The 15810-nt window shown below is 40.1% G+C and overlaps 1 protein-coding gene across 1 annotated transcript; it reads left to right on the top strand.

The window, feature by feature from the left end:
• The first annotated feature begins 1677 nt into the window (after positions 1 to 1677).
• On the top strand, positions 1678 to 13440 carry SERPINB13 (serpin family B member 13). Its single transcript, XM_019729366.2, has 7 exons — positions 1678 to 2087; positions 2625 to 2681; positions 8164 to 8295; positions 8710 to 8827; positions 10239 to 10381; positions 10580 to 10735; positions 12765 to 13440. Exons 1-7 carry the CDS (start codon positions 1923 to 1925, stop codon positions 13167 to 13169), a joined length of 1176 nt encoding a protein of 391 aa, XP_019584925.2. The 5' UTR covers positions 1678 to 1922; the 3' UTR covers positions 13170 to 13440.
• Positions 13441 to 15810: the final 2370 nt, after the last annotated feature.

Below are 15810 nucleotides of genomic sequence, written 5' to 3'. Positions count from 1 at the left end.
GTCCCACCCTAGAGATGCTGATTCAGTTGCCCTGTGGTGGGGCTTGGGCATAGATTTTTTTTTTTTTTTCAAGTTCCCCAGGAGATTTTAATGTGCCTCTAAGGTGGAGAAGCAGTGCTCTAAACAATTCTTTCCAGAAGATTATATTTCTAATATCAGTAGGGTTGCAGGCTCTCTCACAGTCCCCTCTTCCTCCGCCCACCCTCCTCCCCCGCTTGGGTCATAATTCATTTTTTTTGGCCATTGTAATGCTGCCTTTTAATCCTGGGTTGAGCTTCGGCTTTTAGTCTTATTTTGTTGCCTGGTTAATTAGTTCTCTTTATGCTTGGACCCCCAAACATATCTAAGGGATTTTGGAGAACTTAGAATTGCAGCTCTCTTCTTCTATGTGTACTGTGTATACTATTTGAGCTGCAGTTCACAACACAATTGCTGACACCCTTAAGTGTATAACTTCATGGCCATGCATGAAAGACACAGGACATTCAATCCTCGGTTTTGTCATAAACCTTGCATGCTAATTTTATTACGGAAATTACCATTGAGAAACCAAAGGTTGTTTCACTGGAAATACAAATGTTAATGACTAGCAGGGAGAGGCAGAGACTGAGATATAAATTAAAGATCTCAATTACTCATTTTACACATGCTTCCTAGTTCCTTGCTCAGCCAACTTTGTCTCTTCAACAGCCAGGTAAGTTCTTGCTTCAACTCCAACTTAAGACTTCTTGTGTTTTGAGAATATTTGTTGATGCGAAAGAAATACTTTTATTGTGTATAACTTTCCTTAGGGTGGTTTTCTTTAATTTGGTGCCTACGTAGCCATGATACTATACCTCCTTCATCTTATTCAACAGTGAGTTAATTCATTTTATTTCTAAGTTAACCCAAAAGGAATTGCTGCAAGGGAACTCGGGGGTGAAATGGAACTTTTAACAGCAGAGGTGGGATGCCTTAGCAGGGGTGGGTCCTTGATAGCCAGGACCCCCTCCCTCCATAGAAGGTAGGCTTTCAAATCATTTTATTGTGCATTAATCTCATTCTATTTTAGGATTTTCCTTAAACCTTGATTAACTAGTTATAACATAGCTGGTGATGAAGAACATATAAAATGTGTTTTATTTATGTATTTTTGGCAAATATTAATCGTTCTTTTAAAATTTTATTTTTGTGAGATAACAGAGCAAATATGAACTCACTGTACAAGCTTGAAACAATATAGAGAAGAATAAAAAAGAAAACGCTTTCACTCCCACTTAATAATACATGGTTAGAGATATGTCATTGCCATTTAGGAAAAATTCAGCCCAAAGTCAAGTTTTTAGGCAGTTAGGGATGAAGAGACTCCGTTTATCTGCCCACTCTCTGCCCTGGATTTTGAATTGATTGAGAAATAGAAAGTATCAGAAAAGGAGACAATCTTGGCTTTATAATTGTTAAGGCTGAACAGTGCTTGGACCTGAGGCCAGTGGGGTTTCCTACGCCTCCCCCTCTCCCGGTCTGGGGTCCAGCAGCTGGGCAGGGTGGACGTGGGAAGAGCAAGGACTGGGCCTATATGGGGGAGCTTCCCACAGGGAGGAGGCAGCTGGGGGGGGCAGATGCAGGCAGGTTCTGACAGAGAACAAGAGAGAATGAAAACACATAAGGCACTAACCTTGCTCCCTGAGGAAACGAGAACAGACAATCACTTGGTGATGCCAAATGGATCCGTGCCTCCTGTCCAGAGAAGGCCAAGTGCAGGGGTGAGAAGGAGGCAGTGGTGACCTTTCACTGAAAGGGTGAAAATTCCTATGTCCTGGGTCAATGCAGGAAGAGGAAGAGAAGCCGGAAGGGTCCCCGTGGCCTAAAACAATTCAAGTAAGTGAAGTGCTCATACAAGTTTGATTGCTGTTGTTGTTGTTCTAGATCTCGCTAGACTCATCATGAATTCGCTTGGCACAGCAACCACTCAGTTTGGGTTTGACCTTTTCCAAGAGCTGAATAAAACTAAGGAGGGCAACATCTTCTTCTCCCCTGTGAGCATCACAACTGCCATTGGCATGCTCTTCCTGGGGGCCCGAGGAGCCACAGCTGCCCAGTTACAGGAGGTAGGTGGTCTTCCTTTGCTTGCCAGGTGTGGTCTTGTCTCTGGGGGCAGCCTTCTCGCATTACCTCGAACATATGCCTCTCTTGACCTATGGGGCAGGAAACAGAGAGAGCGTGTGAAGACACGGAGAAGTCTCAGGTCTACCAGGGACGTCCCCTTCCCTCTCCACATTCCGCCATGCCATCTCCTCCCTGGTGCTTGGTATTCCTTTGGGTGAGGCCTGGGTCAGTGGCCTTGTCCAAAGCAATTAACCTCATAGTTAAAGACAGAGTGGGAAGAACAAAACCTACTGGAAGAAGTTGCATAATCCCTACTAGGGTACAAATGACACATCAAAGAAGAGTACATGCACAGGTAAAGCAACGTGGGCTCCTCCAGACCTTTTCATGATTTTGCAAGAGAAAAATGTTACCTGTGTGCCACACAGGTAACCTGTGTGGTTTCTTTTACAAACATCCACTTTCCCCTGACTGATTCTGTGTGAGGTTTTTCTCTGCTCTGATTTGACCACCGCCATGATATTTTCTGTCCCTTCCAGGTGCTTTTCTCTGAGAAAGAGAGAGAAAGTTCAAGAATCACAGCTGAGGGAAACGAGGTGAGAGACTTGTCTTACAAGCTGCAGCGTGGTTGCTCCGTAGATGTGGGCTCACCGGGGAAATGCGAAGAAGAGGTAACACTTTGTACCCATTTTTAAGCAATGATTATCACAGCAGCCAAATAATGTTGCTAGAGTCATGCAATAATAATAAATCCTTAGTGTTCAGAAGAGACCTTAAGTTTAATGGACACTAACCACTAGGATTGATACTGGTAAAGGCTAACAGACTGAAAAGTCCCTATAGCAGGGTTTGGAGTTAAACAGATTTGGGTTCAAATCCTGGCTCAGTCCCTGAGCAGCTGTCCTATTTTGGGCAAGTAGTTCATCTTCTTTGGACCTCTGCACAGTGTGCAGTAGGGTGTCAGGGACACACTGGTGGCTCACGCCATGATGGTCGGGGTAGGCGATGTTATTACTACATTCTATTTTTATTTTAAGCTCTTCCCCCCACCTGCTAAGGTTTTATGTAAAAGAAAGAATTGGCACAGGACCCATGACTTCCTGGGGTCTCTTCCAGCTCTAGGGTTGTAGCATTCCTCACCCACAGGACAGAGTGCACAAACATGGGAGCGGGATTAAGCCCAGGTCGGGACTGGCATTTGGATATGGTTAGAGCTCTTGGTAGTCGTAGCCCAGACCCCCATGAAGTGGGGGCTCCAGTCACCCAGCAGTATGGGCTGTTCATGTCACAATCCCACACAGCCAAGTTGAATGTCTTCCTCAAGTGCGTGTGCACACGGTCAGGTTTCCTTCCAGGTTTTGGACAACAGAATTGGGTCAGATTGCTGCTCCACTGTCCACTCACTCAAGGAGCACAGTTGTCTGAGAGTACTTCCCTCCCAAGTATGGTGGTCCACACAGAATCTTTGTGTGTATTAGAAAAAAAACTAATGTAGTGACTAGAAAATTTCAGATCGTATGTGTGGCTCACATTGGTGGCTCGCATTTTATTTGTATGAGACAATGCTAGTCTATAGGAAAGATCTGGGAGGTAGGGTGTGTGCATGTCCAACTTTGTTGAATATTACCAGATGTTTGCCGAAAGGATGATGCCAACATCTATTCCTTGCAACGGTGTCTACAGACCCATTTCACAGAGACAGTAGGACCTGAAATCACCCTGAGTTTATAATCCCCAGGCATCCATATTCATACATATATACATACCTACATACGTACGTATGTATATGTTTTCTGTATCTATTGGTGATCATATGATCTTTTTATCTGTTGACCGAGTGAATTACATTAATTGAATTTGTAATATTAAGCCATTTTTGCATTTGTGGGATAATCAACTTGGTCATGATTTTAAAAATATTATACATTATTAAGTTGGGTTTGGCAATATTTTGTTAGGAGCTTTAAAAAAATGTAATGTTATAAACATGATCAATCTGAAATATTTTTTCTTGTCCTGTCCTTGTCTAGTTTTGGTATCAAATTACCACCAGACTCATGAATTGGGGAACGTTTCCTCTTTTTTTAATTCCCTGGAGAATTTGTATAAATTCGGAAACACACCTAATATTCTGGGCAGAATTGGGATTTAAAACTTCCTGGGCCTGATGATTGATTGATTGATTGACTGATTGATTGATAATTTCTGTATCTATGATTGTGACTACTTTAGATAACTTCATGTGAGGGGAAACACACAGTATCTGTTCTTTAGTGATTGGCTTATTTTGTTTACCATAATGTCTTTGAGATTCATCCATGTTGACATACATAATAGGATTTCCTTCTTTTTAAAGGCTGCATAACATTCCATTGTATGTATGTACCACATTTTCTTTACCCATTCATCTGTTGATGGCCACTTGGGTTGCTTCCACCTCTTGGTTGTTGTGAATAATACTGCAATGAACATAGATGTGCAGATATTTCTTTGAGATTTTGTTTTGAGTTTTTGGAGATGTGCTCAGAAGTGTGCTTGCTGGATCATATGGTAATTCTATTTTTAAAATGTTGAGAAACTTCCATACTGCTTTTATAACAGCTGCACCATTTTACATTCCCACCAACAATGCACAAGAGTTCTAACTTTTCTCACTAACACTTGTTATTTCCTGTTCTTTTGATAGTGGCCATCCAAATGAGTGTGAGGTGATACCTCATTGTAGTTTTGACATTTGCATTCTTCTTATGATTAGCGATGTTGAGCATCTTTTCAAATGCTGTTGGCCATTTGTTTATCTTCTTTGGAAAATTGTCTATTTTCAAGGCCTTTGCCCATTTTTTCATTGGGTTATTTTGTTGCTGTGGTTGAGTTGCAGAGTTCCTTATATAGTCTGAATATTAACCCTTTATCATATATATGATTTGCAAGTATTTTTCACTCTGTTGACTTTTTCCTTTGATGAGCAGAAGGTTTTTAGGTTGATGTAGTCCCATCTGTCTATTTTTGCTTTTGTTTCTTATGCTTTTCATGTCATACTCAAGAAATCATTATCAAATCCAATGTCCTAAAATTTTCCCTTATGTCTGTCTTCTTTTAATAGTTTGATAGTTTTATGTCTAATGTTTAGGTCTTTTACCTATGTTGAATTATTTTTTTGTATATTAGTAAGTATAAGGTAAGTGTCCAACTTCATTTTTTTTGCCTGTGCATATTCAGTTTTCCCAGCACGTTTTTTGAAGAGACTGTCTTTTTCTCATTGTGTAGTCTTGGCACTCTTGTTGAAACATTATTTGACCAAAGATTTATTTCTGGCTCTCTATTGTTTCCACTGGTTCACATATCTTATGCCAGTACCACACCATTTTGCTGACTGTAGTATGTGTGGGTAATCTCCTAGTTGAAGAGGATTACTGATTTCTACTCAGGAGCTCTCCCTGGTATCTGTCTCTGGTGCATGTTGGTTGCCTTTGTTCTCAGTGGCCAACCTGGTGCCCTGTTCCTATCAGCGTTTATATTCAGGCAAGACAGAAACCAGACACTCATGCAGCGTCTGGAAAAGTCAGAATGTTAGATGTACATTCCACTCTTCTCTTTCTCTTCTTCCCAGGGAGAAGTTGGGAGTTTTCTCCCAATCACATTGTGTGCGTGTGTGTGTGTGTGTGTGTGTGTGTGTGTGTGATGGGCAGGGAGGAACTCTGCTGAGCGAGTGTCATGAATTTTGCTACCAGGTTTCAATGCAGTTGGTTTCATACTCACTGAGGTCCAAGAATCTCTTAAGTAATTTCTGAATTTCTTAGAAAGCTATTTGGTTCTTGTATTGTTGTTAAACCAGTGTCTCTAGTGGTGAAAGATGGATATGGAGCTTCTTATTCTGCCATCTTGCTGACATCGCTCCTGGGAAGTTTTTAAGAAAAATTTACACATGTAGATGCTGTCAGGTTGCATCTACCTTTGTCTGTTCTTGAATGAATGGTTAACTGTATGTTGAATTCTAGCTTGATATTTTCTCTCAACAATTTGAAGGTACCATTCTACTCTCTGTGCCCAGTGTCTCTATTAAGAAGTTGGTTTATTTGGCATCCTTTCGTAGGTGATCTCTCCCTGGCTGCTTTTACGTTTTGGTGTTTGTTTTTGTTGATTCTGAATTTTTACTACAATGTGTCCAGATGTGGATTTCTTTTATTTACCAAGACAAGTTTACTGTGCTTTCTCAATATGAAAATTCGTACTTTTTAATCAACTCTGGAAAATTCTTAGCCACTTAATATTTTTAATAATGCGTGTTCTCCATTCTCTTCTTGTCTTTTAGAAGGATGCTAGAATTCTTATTCTATTTCCATCTGTCATACATATTTTTTATAATTTTTTTTTTACTTTATGTTGCATTCTATGAAAATTATTCAGATCTATCTAGTTTACTAAGTTAGCAGTACCTGATTGGCTGTTTAACCCATCTATTGAGATTTTAAATTTCAATGCTTATTGAATATATGGAAATTCTGGTTGATTTCCAGGCTGGTTTTTTTACCAGCCTGGAAATTGATGATAGTCTCTTGTTTTTTTAACTATCTTTTCTGGTTAAACATTTTCAATATACTGCTTTTTAAATGTGATATCTGAAATAATATCAACATTTAAAGTTCTTGAGGGTCTAACATGACTGTTTGCTATTTTTCTTCTGATTCTTGATATATGACTTATTTTTCTCATGATTTGTAATTTTGGAATATGAGCTAATATTTTATTGGTAATTTATGGGAGTCCAGTGAAATCTGGGTCGTAGTTACCTTTCTAATACAGATAATTTTTTTCTGAAATAAGATCTGGGGAAGTTATCAATCCAGGGTCACTTTAAATTAATTTCTTAGTTTGGAGTTTCCCAGGTTTCAGAAGTACTATACATTGAAACCTTAGGCCTGTTTGATAGCCTTTTCTTCCCTTTCCCCATTTTCAGGTCAACTTACTCACAACTGGCCCACTGGAGAAATACTCCTACTACATTTTTCTCTTTATATCAATCCATTATTCCCTAAATGCTTCAATACCTTAACCTGCCCACATCACATATCAGTCAGCCTGACTATCCATAGAACAATCACTAGCCATTAGAAAGCTCATAATAGCAAGGAGGAAGCCAAAGGTCAAATTCAGCCTCAGATATTTTGTTAGAGCAGCACACTTTTACATTTTCAACTTCAATGTCTCCAAATGTTTAATAATTATTTACAAAAATTAATGGGGTGTCTGTAATGTGCCAGACACTACTCTGGGCATTGAGTAACCAGTAGTAAAATAAAAAGATGAAACAAAAATCCTATGGGCTTTACATTCTAGAGGAAGAAGGCCTTTCTGTTCTCAGTGCGATCAGGAATAAGCTTTTCAGCTCACAATGAACATGCCTCTCCCTTGCATCCAGTGTGAATGGAAGTAGCCAGATATCACTCAACAGGCAGTAGGACCACGTTCTTCTCTGTTTCAGGGAAGTGTTCTGGGTCAGCTGGCCCTGCTCACTCCTCAGCCATCAGTCAGAAAACTGATGGATTCTACAAAAAATGTCTAGAAAAGTTTTGTTTTTTTTCCCCTCCTAGAGACAAGGGTAAATCTCACTTTAGCTCCATGTATAGCTCTGACAAATGGCTACTTATCCAACCGTTAGTCAATTTTATGATCCATTCTCTGGAACACAAATTGCCAAACTGCAGAGGGTGGATAAGAGCCATCTGAGGAATCCCCTGCTTTCTTCAGGTGCTTCGTCTTGTGGGAAGTTAAAGGTAGGCATATGAAGAATTTAGTGGGTGATATTTGAGATTAAAAAAGCAACCTGAGTCAGAAAAGTCAGATCTGTGGTGTCGGGCTGAGGAACAGGCTTCTTTCTGAAACTGAGATTGGTTGTGACTTACGTTATCATATGATTTGTGTCAAAGCCACCTGACAGTCAGGGGCCACACCAAACTCATGGGCCATCCTCCAGGTTGCGGAACTGAGGAAAAGACCCTGCAACCACATCTTCTTGGGGGAGAATCTAGGCTTACTTTTGCCAAGATAATTCACTGAGTTTTTGTTTTGGTTTTTAAGATTGAAGAGAAGACAGAAGAGATACACCACCAATTCCAAACGTTTTTGAGTGAAATAAGCAAACCCACTAATAATTATGAACTGAAAATAACCAACAGGCTATTTGGAGAAAAGACATACCTTTTCCTTCAAGTAAGTTTTCTTTGTGCCCATCGCCTCTGTGAGTGGGATTCATGCGCGGCCAAATGGTCCTGTTAGGACTGTAGAACCTGGAGGCATGCTGCGTAAGATGACTGCCTGGCTTGGCCCAAATCACTCGGTGTTCTCCCCCTCCCCACCTGCATTGCTTGGTTTTCAGACATCCAGGCCCTTTGAGCACTTCTTTCTAATCTGGGCAGTTTAAATCTGATTTTTCTTTTTGCCTTAACCTTATTGCACCTGTATAAAAATGTACATGGAAGTACTCAAAGTGATTTGCCCAGATCCCCAGAATCCCTGCTTACAAAAGGAGTCATCTTGATGCACAGCAGAACTCATTTAGAGATGCTGGGAGTAGATTAATTGAATTTTCAACCTCTTTCTGTTCCTTCCCTGTTTCTCTTAAAGAAATACTTAGATTATGTTGAAAAATATTACCATGCTTCTCTGGAACCTGTTGATTTTGTAAACGCAGCAGATGAAAGTCGAAAGAAGATTAATTCCTGGGTTGAAAGCCAAACACATGGTAGAGTATGGATGGTCATTCATCCTAAAAAACGCTTCTTGAGTACCCGCTGTGAGTGAACCCTATGCTTGTCACTGCAGGGGGTGCCAGGGTGGGCTCGCCTTGGGAGGGGACTCGAGATGGGTTTTTCAGGGTTGGAAAGGCAGGGACGTGCATGAGGTGTGGGAGAAGCCAATGGTGGGCTGATCTCACCAAATGTGGGGAGAGCCACTGAGAGCCAGGGAGGGGACCACAGGAAGCCGGAGTCATGGAGACAGTGGAGAATTATTTACACATGGCTGTGGATCACAGCACCTTTGGGGCTCCTGAAATTGGGCTCCTGTCTCCCTTGGGTTCACATGTTTTCCTTTGTATCACAGTCTTTCTTTCTGAGTCTGGGTTCCTAAGCGAAAATGTCATAGAGGGTTCCCCTTTCTCTTTATCAAGTAAGACACGCTCAGCTCTGCAATCCAGACCTGCCTTTGCTACTTACAGCTGGAGCTGCCTGGGCCTCACCTCCATCTGAGAATCATGTGGGGATGATAACAACTTTCAGCCCCATCCACAGCAGAGAACTTGACAGAGCCCTCACTTCATCCTCCCCTCCTCGTTCCCCAGTATGAGCCAAACACACAAGGAACACCAGAGAGCGATGAAAATATGCAAATATGCTTGAGGGTGGGAGGCTGAGCGATAGCTGAGACTTTAGTGTTAGAGTTTCAGATTACATATTTTATTTCAGTTGTCAGGGAGACAGCTGTTATTTCAGAATACATTTTTTTTTTTTCATCATAGTTAGCCCAAATGAAATGAAAAGAAAAAAAAAAGCAGGAAAATACAGGGTCTATCGGAGAGTTGGTTAAATCAGTATTCTTCAGGATTTACTGTGAGATGGGTTGAACCCAGAGACAAAAACATAACCTCCTTTTCCAACAAGATGGGAATTCTCTAAATCTCAGGTGGTAACTATATCGAATGGGTAAAAATAATAACAGCTAACATTTACTGAGCGCTTGTTGCGAGCCAGTCACTGTTCTAAGTGCCTCACACGTATTAAATCACGTACTCCTTTCAACAACCCTATGAGGCAGGTCTTATTCCTGTTTTACAGATGTGGAAACTGAAACACGGAGCGTTTAAATAACTTGCCCAAGTTATTCCTCAGCTGATAAGAGGCAAAATTGGGTGCTAACAGAGGCAATCTGCTCCCAGAGCCTGTGTTCTTTAACCATCACCTCAATGTATCCAATAGGTGGTGGGCAAAGTGAAAGCATCCCTACGGATTCTGTCAGTGAATGCTTTGTGGGCCAGGCAGGCCTGCAGGTGCTGACCTGGCTGAGGTTTTAAGGATCAGTCAGGTCCATCTGCATTGTATCTGCCATGCATATCACCTATAATTTTGAAGATGGGCCAATTTGTTGTTTGTTTGCAGAAACAATCAAGGACCTGTTTCCAGATGTGTCTCTAAGCAGCTCCACCAAGCTGGTGCTGGTGAACATCATGTATTTTAAAGGGCAATGGGACAGGGAGTTTAAGAAAGAAAATACCAAGGAGGAGGAATTTTGGCTGAATAAGGTATGGTCCTTTATGTAAGTGATAGAAGGAGTGTAAAATCTAAAGTCGTATTTTAGCAAATGTACAGGATAAACAGCAAATGCTAATTCAGAGGCTCTGATCTTTAGCACGATTTTCGGTTGAGCTAATTATTTTAATAAGCTCGCCCGGTTGTCTTATGCGTCTTTTGACACTGGGTGCTCTGTTAATTTGTTGCAGAGGACAAAGAAATCTGTGCAAATGATGACACAGCACCATTCCTTTAGCTTCACTTTCCTGAAGGACTTGCAGGCCAAAATTCTGGGGATTCCATATAAAAACAATGACCTAAGCATGTTCGTGCTGCTGCCCGATGATATCGAGGGCCTGGAGAAGGTAAAACCTTGCATCTCCCCATTCTTGCTTTCATTCTGGAGGCTTTGTGTCCCAGAGTTTGTTCTGGGTGACCCTGGAAACAGGGCTTCTGATTTGGAGCTGGTGTCTAGCAGCGTCACGTGGAAACGATTTCTCATTCTGGGCAGGATATCTAAAGAGGAACATTAAACGATATCAGGTTGATTGAGAAGAACTGATATGAAATATTTGGGAATGAGCTAAAATGAACCTCATAGGAGATTTCTAAAGATCTCCCACCATTCTGAGAAATGGTTGATCTCTATAGACTTTTTTTCCCAGAAAAAAATCACATATGCACATATCCACCAAGTTCTGTGACTATCATGTTTCCCCGAAAATAAGACCTAGCCAAACAATCAGCTCTAATGTGTCTTTCGGAGCAAAAATTAATATAAGACCCAGTCTTATTTTACTATAATATAAGACCAGGTCTATCATATAATATAATATCATATAATATAATATAATGTAATGTAATGTAATGTAATATAATATAATGTAATATAATACAATACCGATCTTATATTAATTATTGCTCCAAAAGATGCATTAGAGCTGATTGTCTGGCTAGGTCTTATTTTTGGGGAAACAGCGTACTTAGGAGGCTCGTGGACCTTCAGAATTTCTTTCTTACACCTTCAATTGTTAAAAAAAGTTTTAGGTTTACAGCAAAATTGAGAGGAAGGTACAGAGGTTTCCCGTACATCGTCTGCCCCCACACGTGCATAACCTCTCACATAATCAACATCACTTATCAGAAAACAAGGTTTTTTTCTTTGTTGTTGTTTTTTTGTTTTTACCACGGATGAACCTAAATTGACACACAGTAATCACCCAAAGTCCATAGGATCCTGAATCTTGAACCCCTGGATTTAGTCCCACTCATTTGGGTATTAAAAAAAAATTGATGTGGCTAGTATCTTGTGTTTTTGAAATCAGAAAGGCTTTGTTTCAAATCCCTATTCCTTATTGTAATGATTAGAGACCATGCTCTCTCTCTCTCTCTCTCATCTGTCCATATCATCTATATGTAAACACACACTGAACAGCATTCTGTATTATAATAACATGTGACAAGTGGTATATGATTATTATTGTATGGATGCTGTTCTGTTGCTGTGAAAGTGTTAATAGCATCATACATTGGAAAGTATTTTGGGACAGGAAAATGGCAGGTGTATGAAAGCTTTAAGAGCATTCCTACTCCGACTCAAAAACCCCAGTTGTGGGAATTACCCTGGGGAAATAATTCAGAAGGAAAAAAAGTTGCTTTTCTAAGTTAAATCAGTAATTTTTGCATTAGATACACTAGGATACTTAGTTTGAAATTTATCATAATTATTATTTTTGTACTTACAGCATCTCTCAGCATCTATCATAATGTCTGATACATATTAAATATTTGTGAAGTGAGTAAATGGATGAATGCTGGATAAAATTTATCAATTTGATGAAAATAGTCTATCATTGTGAAGCTATTTAGGAGAGATATGCTGTAGTGTAAAATGTTTACACTATAACACGTAAAGTGGACATTCACTGTGATTGCAACTATGTAATATATATTTATATATTGTGTAGTAGAATAACTATGATATTGTATAATACATCATATTAATTATAATAATATGCTTTTTATATATAATTTATATAAACAAAATTTATTATACACAAAATCATACATAACATATATGCATACAAAGACTATAGGGGAATAGTAAAATATGAAATAATATGTATTAGATTGACAGAATAAGAAATGACATTTCTCATTTTTTAAAACTCATTTAATGCGATTGGGTTTTCACATGTGCACAGATAATTTAAATAGACAACTATAAGACAAGTGCCTGCTATATAAAGATAACAGGGTAGTGAAATGAAATTTCTACTTTTATTTGTTACTAAAATTAATGGTTTCTGACTGATACAGATCGGTGTTACATTGTTTCAAGCTTTTAGTGATAATCACGGCATTCGTTGTTTCCTCCCTTTTTTTTCTTAATAGATTATAGATAAAATAACTCCTGAGAAACTAGTAGAGTGGACTAACCCAGGGCATATGGAAGAAAGGACTGTGAACTTGCGCTTGCCCCGGTTGGAAGTGGAAGATAGTTACGATCTGGAGGCCGCGCTGGCAGGCGTGGGGCTGGCGGACGCCTTCAGTGAGCTCAAAGCCGACTACTCGGGAATGTGCTCACGTTCAGGGATGCACGCCCAGCAGTTCCTGCACAGGTCCTTCGTGGTGGTCACCGAGGAAGGGACCGCGGCTGCCGCTGCCACCGGCGTGGGCTTTGCCGTCACATCAGGGGCAGGTTACGAAACTTTTCACTGCAATCATCCTTTCCTGTTCTTCATCAGGCACAATGACTCCAGCAGCATCCTGTTCTTTGGCAGGTTTTCTTCTCCGTAGGCCAGTCGTTGCTTTGGCAGGAAACCAGTGCTGGAGTATTCATATGACTATGGAAAGAGCCCATTCTTTATAAAAAATTGCTTTTTTTGCTTGCATTCCAGTCTTACCATCAAAATTGATGATTTAATGACTGTAATGGGTGTGTGTGTTTATAGTTTTCCTTAAAAGTGAAATGTCCTTTTGTTTGTGCCACGTATGAAGTGAGTTATATCAAGGCTTATTAGTAATCTGTTGATTTCTTCTGAAAGTAAATCAATGTCTTGTGGTTTTGTGCCCTAATGGAGAGAAATAGTCTCATCAGTAATGACTATGGACTAGTGATTTTGGGAGCCCCTCCAGTTCTGATATTTTGACAGATTACAATGCACAAGTAAAATTAAACAATAATTTACTCAATTCATGTGTTACTTTTTTCTTTCTCAGCAGTGTGGCAAATTACACATAAGAAAGAGAATTTAGAAACACATTAGCAAAACATAAATTAAAACTCAAAAGCCAGAATAAAGTGAAACAATATACCAGGCAGAGATGATGCCATATTTTCACCCTCTCTTCTAACAGGGTATATTATCCATTGTCAGTTGCATAACCATTTGGATATTGTGAAACACATGTGATTATAAAATAGGATGCACTCATTTTAAGACTAGAACTTGATGAGTTTTGACAAATGTATACACCTGTGAAAACACGACCACAGCCGAGATCCAGAATGTTTTCATCATCCCCCCTAAGTTCCCTTGTTCTGTTTCCCAGTCAACCACCCCACACAACCCCAGCCCAGGCAACTGTTTATCTGCCTTCAATCACTACAAGGTAGACGGGTCATTTCTAGAGTTTCGTTCAAGTGGATTCATATAGTATGTTTTCCTTTTTGTCTGGCTTCTTTTGCTGAGTGCTGAGATCATTAGTGTTGTTGGAATATCAGTATTTCCTTATTTCCTATTGATAAACAGTATTCTATTATATGGATAAACTACATTTTGTTTATCCATTTACCCATTGATGGGCATTCGTATTGCTTCCAGTCTTTGGCTACTATGCATAATGCTGCCGTCCACAAGTCTTTGTGTGGACATATGTTTTCATTTCTCTTGGGTGGACAACCAGGAGCAAAATTGCTGGGTCATATGGTAAGTTCAAGATATGTTTAAATTTATTAAAAACAACTGACAAAATGTTCTCCGAAGTGGTTGTACCACTTCCCATTCCTGTGAACAATTGTATGAGCATCCCAGTGGTTGGTGTGGCCAGTCTCATGGTGGTTTTAGTCCATGCATTTCTCTTATAACTGATGATAATAAGGATCTTGGTATATGTATATTGGCCATATGTATATCTTCTTTTGTGAAGTGTCTGTCCAATTTTTTTGCCCATTTTAATTAAATTGGTTTTTTTTTTTTACCACTGACTTATAATTGTTTTTAATATATTCTGAATAAAAGTTGTATGTCATATATATGGATTGCATTTTCTTAATGGTGTCATTGAAGAGCAGTTTTAAATTTTAATGGAATCCAACTCATTAACTTTTTTCTTTTATGATTTCTGTTTTTTCTGTCTTATTCAAGAAGTTTTTGCATATCTCAAGTTTGCTAAGACTTCCTTCTATGTTTTCTTCTAGAAGTTTTATGGTATCAGTTTTTACATTTAGGCCTATGATTTATTTTCAATTAATTTTTGTGAAGTAACGGTTGGGGCTCATTGCTTTTCATGTGGACATTCAATTGTCCCAGCTTCATGTGTTGAAAGGACTATCCCTACCCCAGTGAATTAATTACCCTGGAACCTTTGTGACCTGTGCATGTGTGGGTCTGTGTCTGGGTCCTCTGTTCCTCCACTGATCGATATATGTCTATCATACGTCAGTATCTCGCCATCCCACGTAATAATCTTTCCTGAGGTTTGACTTGTTTAATAGCATAACCACTCAGGCTTTCATATGACAAGTGTTGGTGCATGGTATATCTTTTTCCATCCTTTCATTTTAACCTCAATATGTCCTTATACTTAAAGTGAGTTTTTAAAATTACACATCATATAGTAGGATGTCATGGTTATCCCAGGGACGTAGAATGGATCCCCCACTCCTCTGCCCCCCACACAAAATTGGTTGGCCATTAAGAATGATGATATCACACATACACCAAGCAGGTAGAAAGTGAGTTACTACTTATGGAATGAGGCTTTCTGGGAAGAACCTGGCAGAGTCCTTGGTTTCAGAGAGCCAGGAGGGCTTTTATCGTGGTGAGGAGTTGGGCTTGGGTGAGAGTTCCTGTGCCTGATCAAGGCTGCTTGCTTGGTTTACATTTCCTGCAGGCCACGGGAGAGGGCTCAAGGGGTTTCTTAGCAGCCAGCCTAGCCCTGGCTCTCTTGAGCACCCACGGGACCCCTGTGGAGGAGACTGGGTGTAAACTCCCCCTGCGTCTGCGCCTCCCAGGGTTCCTTACCTTTGTGCGATCTGTACTTGACCTTCAGCACTTGTCCCGGGCCCTGTCTTCCTCCCACGTTCTGCCCCAGGCATGTCAGTGCACGCGTGCTGTCTCTTCTCGGAGGCACTTAGATTTCAGGCTGGGTGGTTGCCTTGCAACTGTGACTTTCCGAGGGGCCAAGAGTTTGTGTATTATTCAGAGTTTTCTGT

The sequence above is a fragment of the Rhinolophus sinicus genome, linkage group LG09, assembly GCF_036562045.2.
Source record: "Rhinolophus sinicus isolate RSC01 linkage group LG09, ASM3656204v1, whole genome shotgun sequence".
NCBI lineage: Eukaryota > Metazoa > Chordata > Mammalia > Chiroptera > Rhinolophidae > Rhinolophus > Rhinolophus sinicus.
Note: the sequence above shows the minus strand (reverse complement) of the source record. Positions and strands in the feature narration are given on the sequence as shown.

Coding starts and splice junctions, on each gene's coding strand:
- SERPINB13 (XM_019729366.2), top strand. CDS start 1,923: ATGAATTCGCTTGGCACAGCAACCACTCAGTTTGGGTTTGACCTTTTC. Junction 2,088..2,624: donor CAGCTGCCCAGTTACAGGAG/GTAGGTGGTCTT, acceptor TGTCCCTTCCAG/GTGCTTTTCTCTGAGAAAGA. Junction 10,382..10,579: donor AGGAATTTTGGCTGAATAAG/GTATGGTCCTTT, acceptor AATTTGTTGCAG/AGGACAAAGAAATCTGTGCA.